Source organism: Camellia sinensis, unplaced genomic scaffold (assembly GCF_055761805.1).
Source record: "Camellia sinensis isolate YWXY unplaced genomic scaffold, ASM5576180v1 Unanchor1, whole genome shotgun sequence".
NCBI lineage: Eukaryota > Viridiplantae > Streptophyta > Magnoliopsida > Ericales > Theaceae > Camellia > Camellia sinensis.
Genome location: NW_028128987.1, coordinates 12,156,955 through 12,167,446, shown reverse-complemented (window position 1 = coordinate 12,167,446; position 10,492 = coordinate 12,156,955). Strand labels below are relative to the sequence as shown.

At 34.0% G+C, this 10,492-nt stretch overlaps 1 protein-coding gene across 1 annotated transcript; it reads left to right on the top strand.

Moving 5' to 3' along the window:
• The first annotated feature begins 810 nt into the window (after window positions 1-810).
• LOC114291850 (proteasome subunit alpha type-3) lies at window positions 811-10,266 on the top strand. The gene is made up of 10 exons (XM_028235732.2): window positions 811-1,134; window positions 1,249-1,288; window positions 1,602-1,685; window positions 3,407-3,480; window positions 6,116-6,202; window positions 7,060-7,144; window positions 7,303-7,349; window positions 8,631-8,696; window positions 9,223-9,313; window positions 9,980-10,266. Exons 1-10 carry the CDS (start codon window positions 1,031-1,033, stop codon window positions 10,049-10,051), a joined length of 750 nt encoding a protein of 249 aa, XP_028091533.1. The 5' UTR covers window positions 811-1,030; the 3' UTR covers window positions 10,052-10,266.
• The last annotated feature ends 226 nt before the right edge of the window (window positions 10,267-10,492 follow it).

Genomic DNA, 10,492 nt, shown 5'->3' with positions numbered 1-10,492 from the left:
GTGTGACTAAGATGAGGATGCTCAGGTAGATGTGTGGCAAGACTAAACAAGACAGAATTAGGAATGAGTGTATTTGGAAATGGGTAGGAGTAGCACCAATAGAAGATAAGTCGAAAGAGAATCGATTGAGATGGTTTGGTCACATTCAATGGAGACCAATAGAGGCTGTAGTGAAGAGATGCGATAATATAACGGTAGATGAGAGTGTTAGGGGACGTGATAGGCCTAGATTAACGTTGGTTGGTGTTGTAAATAGAGATATGGATCTACTTAATTTGACTAACAAAATGACCTTTGATAGGGCCGCGTGGAGAAGAATGATTCATGTAACCGACTCTATTTGATGGGACTTAAAGTTTGGTTTGGTTTTACATTTTAAAAAATAAATAAATAAAAACAATACTTATATTAAATATGAAAGACTATGATACACCCCTTCAAGAAGTGTGTTATATGCACCTTATAACTAAATATATATATATGTATATATAAAATTTTATACTTTATGAGTGATGAGTAAAAAAAATTTACCATGTATTACGTAAGGTATAATTAAATATCTAACAAGCTATAACTTAAAAAAGAAAATTAATCACAATTAAAAAAGAGAATTAATCATAATTAAAAGTGCACATGTATAACTCTTTCGTGTGTATAGTAGGATTTTTCATATTAAAGATTCAGATCTCTAATTATAGGTGTCACTAGTGATATAGCAGTCGTCCCACTGAATATCACAGTGTGTGTTGTGTCTCGTTTGTTCGTTTGTTTGTTTGTTTTTTTTTCTTTTCTTTCCATCTGCACCTCACTATAGTGATGGGTCATTATATTGTTTCTAAAAATATAGATGAAAAAAAAAAAATCCCTGTCCTAAGGGCCCAAACTGGAAAAAGACGGTATCTGTCTTGAGATCCAAGAAAAGTTATATACTTGTTCACATTCAGTACATTCAGTGTTGTTGATGATATATACAAAAATAGCAGAAATCAGAAGGCATTTTTAGCTGTACTAGAAGGAGAGGGAAGGAAGAATGAGCAGCATAGGAACAGGTTACGATCTCTCAGTCACCACTTTCTCTCCCGATGGCCGCGTTTTCCAGATCGAATACGCTGCCAAAGCTGTCGATAACAGTGGGTCTGTCCCCTCTCTCTCTCTCTCTCTCTCTCTCTCTCTCTCTCACTATGTATGTATATCTGTATGTATTGGATTCACGCTTCTATATCGTAATTGTTTGCTTTTGTTTGACAGGACTGTTATCGGCATCAAATGCAAGGATGGAATTGTCTTGGTAACTCTCTTTCTCTCTCTCTTCCAAATTTGTGTTCCTTGTTTTAGGGTTTATATATATATATACGTACATACTAGAGATGGAGAAGAGAAAAACTGAGAAGTTATCAAAATTTGAAATTGAAATCAAAATCTAAACTAGTTATATTTAGGTAATTGCACAGGGATAATTTAGGAATAAAACAGAGAAATGTTTGTGCTAATATAATAGAAGATTATATATATATATATATATATATATATGTATGTATGTATGTATGTGTGTGTGTGTAATTGTAATTTGTTGATTATATGAACTCTGTGGCACATTTCAGGGTGTGGAGAAGCTCATAGAATCAAAGATGATGCTACCTGGTTCCAATCGCAGAATTCATGCCGTTCATCGTCATTCTGGCATGGTAAGTCTTTTCTTCCTGTTGTATAAGTTTACATCTACATGTAATTATCAAAAAAAATGTTCCTACTATTCTGTATCTGTTTGTTTTCCTGGAATATGGGGAAAATGACATGAAAATTTTGGATTCTTCCAATTTCTCCATCCACTTCCATCTCTTTTTTTTATGGGGCCATCAAGAGGATTAGCTTGTCTTTTATTCAATAGTAATATCGGAAGTTGAAAGTTCTATTTTAATATCAATTTCTATGGCCACTAAGGCTATGCTTTGATCATGGATTTGGGTAGGTATTTGGAAAGGGAAGGCAATAGGTGAGGGATGTAAATGAAATATGAGCTAAATTTTTTCTCGCTTTTTCCTTTTTCTTTCCAAGTCTTTACCCAAATCCATGATCCAAACACCACAAAAATATATTGGATTGGTTATATTTTTCCCCTGTAACTCAAAACCTACATATCAAGAAAAAACAAGTAGTAATGTAATGGGTGCATTTGTTTCTTATAATCATTTTTATTCCTCTATACAATGCTAGCTCTTTTTTGAGATATTTATATTAGTTTGATTCTTATTTTTAGACTACTGTATTTGTGTTTTCCCTGTCAGATAATTGCACAAGAATATGTTGCAATGCTACTTTAAGAAAAGATAATAATGACAGAAAAAATCTTGAGTTATTAGGAGCTCTTTCCTAGCCCTATTTGGAGGGTATCTTCTCCTCATATTTTGTGGTGAGACTCTGCAGCCTGATTACATAGAGGACTATTAGGATCAACTTAGTTCCATTCAATTAGCCAATCTTTTGTTGATAATATTCCTTGACATAAAAGCCATATAGGATGAATGCACACTTGAGGATGCTTTGTTTGAGCTAGACTAAGCTGCACCGGGGAACTGGATTCTGTTTATTTCTAGTGGCTTCCCAAGTTGTTTTTATCTAATACATTTCATTTGCCAAGAGGATTCAAATTACCTTGTCAAGTCTAGACAACTCAGCTTGCAGGGAAGTAGGTATATTTGCCATTATTTATTGTGTAGCTCTATTTCCTTGATCTTGGCCACTTCCAAGTTCCTTGTTGAGTGATGCCGCTACTTTTGTTTGTAAATATTTACTATATTATATACCACCCATTCCATTCATCATATCTCCAAAACGAAGGACGGGTGCCAATTATCCAGCCACAAAAATGTAGATTGTTCGTTTCCCACTTTATATTTTATGAGAGGCTGGCCTTCATTATTAAAAAATCTTCCTTATAGTATATGAAGAGTTTGCAGGTATAGGCATACCCCGTAAATTGTGATGCTTTATTATATGACTATGGACCTATTTCACTATTTTTGCTAAGCTCCCACAGATGCCTTATTGTTATTGCTTTGTTCCATAATGTCAGAGATCTTATTCCAGACCACCATTTTTAGGAGTACACACTGTCTTTCATTGGACTTTTGCCCCTGAATGTTTTAACTCAGTTCAGTACCAGTCCACAGAAAGCTTTGAAGTTCTGAAGCTCATGAGGCCCTCCCCTTATATGATATGACATAGTATCTGTTAACTATTTTTAATTAAATTTTTTCTTGCAACAATGTTAATTTACTATTCTTAGCTATTATCTGTTCTTTTGATGATTTTCTTCATGTGTGTATTTGATTTCAGCCATGTATTCATTATTTATTTTGTTGCCATAGCTTTAAGCCCACCTTTTGCAATGTATCATCAATTGCAGGCAGTTGCCGGTTTAGCAGCAGATGGGAGGCAAATTGTTGCACGAGCAAAGTCTGAAGCAACAAATTATGAAAGGTTTGCATGACCGATGACTTGAGCTGTAGAGAATATTCAATATAATATATTTTTTAGTTTTTTTATGTGAAAGCCAAGATACCTGCTCAATTTCAGCTTCAATTATAATGAAAACTGCTCACATGGGAACTCGGTTACATTTTTGGAGGTTTAGTTAGAACTATAGCGTTGAGTTGATGTTTTATTCCAAACTTAATTTCAATGTTTTACTTATTCAAAAAAAAAAGTCATTCGAGTTTCCTTACTGAAAAATGAAAGATAGATATAAGCTAAAATGTGGAGTAGTAATTTGGTTTTAATAATTATGAAGGGGATATTAATGTAAAAATTCAAACTATGGCAATCCTTAAAAAAAAAAAAAAGGAAAGTAGAAGATCTATTACCCCATTGTTGTCCAGCTTACACAATCAATGAGAAAGCATAGAGAAAAGGGGCAGATCTTTGTATGATATTTATTGAATTAGAAAAAGCATATGATAAGGCTATTAGAAAGATGATATGGAGGGTTTTTGAGTAATAGGAGTATCAGATTCTATGTTTGTAAGAGAAATTTTATTAACAAAAATGCCTTAAGGAGGCAAACCCTGTACAAAAAGACAACGCGTAAAAGCTATACATCCGCTGACATATACAAATCTTCTCTCAACTGCACAAAAGAATATCGAGAGAGGACATTCAAATTTTATAGTTTATAGGACTACTATAAGGCCTACTACACTGTATGGTACAGATTAGTGGGTGATTAAGAAACTTGTTCGAAAAATGAGCTTAGTTGAAATGAGAATTTTGAGATGGGTGAGTGGTGTTGTAAGAAAAGATAGAATAAGAAACGAATACATTAGGGGAAAGTTGAACTAGCAATAACTTAGATAAAATGGAAAAAACTTGTATGCCATGTGTAATGTAGATTTAAGTAATGTGTCTGTAGTAAGGATCAAAGTTATTAAAGTCAAAAGAGTTATGCAAGGCATTTTACTGCTCATGAGTTGAGGCATAGACCTCAAGGCATTGAAGTGTAAGCATTTCAAATTTCAAATTTCAAAATTTTATATTTGGTAAAAAAAAAAAAAATCTAAAAATCTTAAAAATTAAATATAAATGTGTATTGTACATATGCTTTTCTCCTCAAGGCATCAAATGTTTCACTGCTGAAAGAAAGCTTGCCATCATTGAATGTAAAAACGACATTCTTAGTTTTAGCTATCGAGCTTTTTTCTTTTGCTTAAGCTTTAGCTTTGTGTTTTTTCTTGGTTGGTCATTTATTTGATTTTTTCCTATGGAATATAGTTACAAAAGAGGATCTTTCTTTTTATTTTTTTGGTTTAAACCATGTATTAGACTAAATTTAACAACAGCCTAAGACAAGCTTTCCATAAGTGTGCTCTCATATGTTTATGTGCAAAAGGCGTACAAGGTGCATGCCTCAGATTGTGACGCACAAGCCTTTCAAGAGTGTCACCTAAAAATCAAATCCTCGATGCGTTTTTCATTTGCCTTGCCTCAAAATGAGCCTCAATAAAGCCTTTTAGAACTTTGTAAGGATGAGCGATTTGATTCACATTTAGGGTAAAAAAAAGTGGAGAAAGTCTAGGGAGAACATGAGATAAGATGATTGAAAAGGACATGATTATGACTTATTTAAGGATATAACTTCTAATAGATGCACCTGTAAGAAATGGATCCTTGTGGCCTACCCAATTAATTGGAACAAATCTTGTAAAATTCAGTTATGTTAAGATGGATGAAGTGATAATTATAAGTAAATTTAGAATAAGAAACCAATGCATTGGTGGTGAGTTTGAAATGGCATTAGTTGAGGATAGATTGAGGGAAGTGAAAGTCATTTGAGATGGTTTAGCCATGTGCAAGGTAAATGTACTAACATGCCAATGAGGAGTGATTTCGTAACCATTAGATAATGGTGCCACACATTGAGCAAGGGTTTTGAATGAGTGCATCTAACCCAATTGTACTGATGCAGTTAATTTACTTAGAATAAGTATTTTGGACATTGGAGGTTTTGTCTTCTTTGTTGAGAGTTTTATGTGTTTTGTCCTCTTTATTGAGAGTTGTATGCTTTGTCTTTTTTATTGAGAGTTTTGTGTGTTTTGTCATCCTACCTCTTTCCTTCTAAGAAACAAGCTTCCTACTCAAAAATACATTTTGCTTTTATATGCATCTGTTAGGTATAGGTGGCCTTTTCTATTTATATGCATTTTTGTGGTTTTTTTCACTCAAGGGTTTTTTTACATGTTCTATTGTATCGGGGTCTTTTTTGGTTTTCTTTTGTTTTTGTATTATAAATTTTTCTGACTGTTTTGTTATTAACGAACCCTTATGGATGTTGCTCTTTTTAGCCTCTATTTTAATGAAGTTTTTCTTTTAATTTGTATTAATAGCACTTGAAATTTGAGGTATGAAGTTGAGAGTAAATATGTATCATGAACTATCATTTCAATTAAAAGTTTTACAACTGTTGATTTTATTTTTTCCCTCTCTTTCTTCATGTTAAACTGGAAATGGAACTTGTTGGTTTAAGTCTATATCAAGTGACCCAAACTACAGTTTAACATAACTATTTTCTGCATTTGTATGTAACTTTTAGTGAGAAATTTGTATTGTTCTGGTTTTGCAGTGTCTATGGTGAACCTATTCCTACGAAGGAACTTGCCGAGCGTGTTGCTAGTTATGTTCATCTATGCACCCTCTATTGGTGGCTCAGGTAAGGGGAGCAATAGTTTTAACAATGTTTATTAGTGGGCATCTCAATGTTTTAAAAAGCTCTAGGCACATTGAGGCGCTAAGGTCTCGTGGAGCCTAAGCGCGAGGCATAAGTTGTAGAAGATAAGTAAAATTTTAATATAGGCAAAGTTTTAAACATAAGCAAATATTTTTAAATTTTCAAATACATAGAACAATATTCAATATTCCAAAAACCATAAAAATGACATTCAGCATTCCAAAAATTTCTCAAAAATAACGTCCAACCTTAGTTTATCCAATACTATATGTCTTCCTTCATCAATTTATTGACGTGATTCTCTCTTTTTTTAGATAAGGAACTTGCACCATATAATGCCTTAGTGGTTTTGATTTTAAATCGGAACCAAATTGCCTTATAGCTTCTGTTGGCCCGAAACTGTCATAATTCACTATATTGAAAGGAATCCCAATGTCATATATCCATTTTGTAGTCTCAGAGCTTTTGCTCAATGCCAAGGCTTTTTTTAATATGAAAATTAGGGCTCAAAGCATGTGTTTACATTTTGTATAAAAGGGGTTGTGACTCCTTGTGGCTTCACACACAAAGAATAAGGATGTAGCCAAAATTTAAATGAAGCGCATGAAGCGTGCCTCTTGTACCTAAGCGTAAGGCATGCACCTCATATGCGCTATGCCTTTCCTACAGTGCCTCACTTCAAGCTGTCTGAGGTGCCTCAGGTGCACCTCGGTGTGCCTTGCGCCTAAGCATTAGGCGCATGCTTAGGTGCGCCTTTTAAGACACTGGGGCATCCATTTTTTATTTTTCTCTACATTCCTCGGTTTTCCTTGAAAAAAAAATTATGTTTGGTGTCACAGACCTTTTGGATGTGGAGTAATTCTTGGAGGTTACGACAGAGAAGGACCACAACTATACATGATTGAACCTTCTGGTATTTCATATGTGAGTTGGTTTTTCTCCTGAGTTGCTAGCTTACAGATTTGTCTTTTCACGTGCTTCCTTCATTTGCAGATATAGCAACTCTTGTTCTTGGCTACTTTTTTTGTTATGTTGTTTGGATGTGTTCTAATTTCATATGTTGGCTAAAAATTTCGTGATAGAGGTACTTTGGTGCTGCAATTGGGAAAGGAAAGCAGGCTGCTAAAACGTAAGTCAATCACAAGTTATTATATGTTGAGTAATCTCATTTCTCCTTTAGTACAACATAAATTTTATTGTGATATTGTGATGCATTGAGAATCTATCTCACTGCATGGGGTGGTCAAAATTATATCGTTAAGGCATACTTAGGGTTGTTTTGGGAACTAGCTGTTTTAGTTGACTTTTTAGCTTTTTACGAAAAGACATGCAGAAAAGTAGAGAGATGAGTTGACTTTTTGTGAATTTTTGACTTTTTGGCTGTTTTAGGTGGTTTCCAAACTTGGCCTTATATTAATTATTCTGACCACTGTACAATGAAAAATGCTAGGATTGATGCTATTTTCTCAAGTATCAAATATAATATGGACTGGGCATTGATTTTTATGGTCTAAATATTCTTTGCCTTGTCATTTTTTTGGTAAGATGACTTGTTCTTATTATTGTTAGATGCACGAAACAAATAAAAAAGATAAAGAAAGTATGTGCAATTAAACCATCCATGCTCACCAGTGAAATATTAAAATATCATGATTTTTGTAAAAAATAATTTTGCCTAAATATTTCATGTTAAATTTGAAATTTTGGTACATTTTCCCTAAAATCTTGAGCTTTCCAACTTCCAAAGGAGAAAAAAATTGCATATGCATAAATGCATGTATTTACTTCTGAGTTTGTAAAATTTACTATCCATGGCAAAGTGTCCTTGAGCAGCTAAACTTATGAGTTGAAGTCTTACAACATGAGTTAGTTACTAATAATATCTAGAGGGTGGGCCTTGGGCAGCAGTAAGGTTGTGACTGGGGTGGGGCATCACGGGTTCGAACGAGCAATAGTCACATGCAGGGGTAAGAGTCTTAAGACTCTGCATACATCTGACCCTTCTCAGACCTTGCAGTGGCGGAGCCCGATGCACTGGGCTGCCCAGTTACCACTGAGATCTGTTGCTTCCATGTGAAGCCAGATGAAGACAATTTGTGGGTTGTATGTGTTAGATTTGCGAGAGAAAAGAAAGAAAGATTTTATTGATATTGATCACCAGCTATTACAATAAGAGGCCAATTTATAAGGTTATAATAAATTGTTAACCAAGAAAGCCTAGAGTGGTGATCAAGTAACCTAAAGAAATAGGAGAAACTAGGAAACATAAAATTTTTGAAAAATTCTTTAATAGTAATTAGTTCAACCTCATATCGCCGATGTATTTGTTTTACTTTTCTATTGATTGCACTTCTCATATACTAACATGTTTATGCAATGTTGCTTTTGTTTAAATGTATTGCACAAACAGTGAAATTGAAAAGTTGAAGCTTTCAGATATGACCTGCAGGGAAGGTGTTATTGAAATAGCCAAGATGTGAGTGATTTCTCTTTTTAATGCATACTTTTTTCTCTCCAAACAGCAACTTTTGAAAGTCAAACCCAAACTAACATTTTCCATCCAGGTATCCTAGAAACTCTCTCCAATAGATGGTCATGAGAATCTATTGGAAAAGGTCAAATGTGGTAGGTAGGATCTTTGCTATAACTAGAAAGCATGGAAATGTGTTATACATGCTGGAGTTAATTAGCCAGCTTGCAAAAAACTCGAACACTTGAATATCACTGTACAACCTGGACTTATTGTTAGCTGCAGTGCAACAGATATATTGACACCTCTGTCACATGGGATGCTAAACATGACAAATTCACAATAACAGATAACTTGCATGCATTATCTGAAATTGTTTTTTCAAATTCATTATGTAGAACTGTGCAAAAGTGGATTTTTATGAGTGGAAAAACATCTTGTTCAATCTCAGTTAAGTTTTGTCTGGACCGATTCACATGTCTATGCATATATTATTCTTCAGTTATTTAAATGTTCATTCCAATTTTGGCAGCATTTATAAGGTACATGATGAAGCTAAGGATAAAGCCTTTGAATTGGAAATGAGTTGGGTCTGTGATGAGTCAAAGCGCCAACATGAGAAGGTAATCCCACATCCCACCGTCACTAGGAAAAAATATTAAGTGTAACAGTGTCACCATCTTATCTGGTGTCACCGACCAATAATAAATCACAAAGGGACTAAGTGGACAAGCTTTGTCTCCAACTAACCCAACATTGTTGTGATCCCTACAGCAAATCAAAAATGGCTCATTAGATGGTGATAACGCCATGTGGTATCACCGTCACATCCAATATTTACTCACTCGCTAGATGGATCAAAAGCACAGATATGCTGACACAACAATTTTCAAACAATATAAGATATTTATGACTTCTACAATCGTGGTGCATCTTTCTACGGAAAAATCACTTTTTTTGTAACATTTTTTCTATTATATAAATCATACACCCTATTTGGGGTGTGAACATTAGTCACGTTTTTTTTTTTTTTTTTTCTTCCTGAAAATGTCCTCAACCTCCAATAACTGCCATACTTAATAACTGCTCGTACTCAACAAACTATCCAAAATTGCTAAACGGTTTTCCTCATTTAAAAGATGTTAAAAACGATTTTTCTCATTTATTAAACTGCCCAAAAATTTAAATGTATAATTGCAAACGCATCGTGTTTGCATCCACTACTAGTTATAAGTTTGGTATTTGTACGGTTGTTGAGGTGAAAAGTTGTTTTTGCTGTTTATTCTCAGGTACCAGGAGAGCTTTTGGAGGAAGCCAAGACTGCTGCGAAAGCCGCATTAGAGGAAATGGATGCTGATTGATGAACCCGTTTCCCTTCCTCTCACTTTCCTGTTTTCCTTTTTTGTATTTTACGTAGCTTATTGTCATTGTCCCAGATTCTCTAAACTTGCAGATGAGTATTTGTTTTTATACTGTTAAGTTTCTGTACCACTTTCTTAAGAAACTTTTTAGTCTTGTATCTTTTGCAAATCAAATCTTGCAAAACGAAATATAACACAAGTGTATTGATTGACTATATGCTCATCTTTTTGTGTGTGTTTATTTTTTCTTGTTAATTTTTTTCTTGTTCTTGTAGTCGTTGGTGTCTTTGACTTGTAACTTCGATATAGTTAGAACTATTATCTATTTATTTTTAAGCATCGTCTCTCTTTTTTTACTTGAAACTGTCAAGTGTCAAATTGAGATACAAATCATAAATTGAAGTTTATGTCGTGAAATATTTGAATAACTAAAAAAAAATA

Coding starts and splice junctions, on each gene's coding strand:
- LOC114291850 (XM_028235732.2), top strand. CDS start 1,031: ATGAGCAGCATAGGAACAGGTTACGATCTCTCAGTCACCACTTTCTCT. Junction 7,145..7,302: donor AACCTTCTGGTATTTCATAT/GTGAGTTGGTTT, acceptor ATTTCGTGATAG/AGGTACTTTGGTGCTGCAAT. Junction 9,314..9,979: donor CAAAGCGCCAACATGAGAAG/GTAATCCCACAT, acceptor GTTTATTCTCAG/GTACCAGGAGAGCTTTTGGA.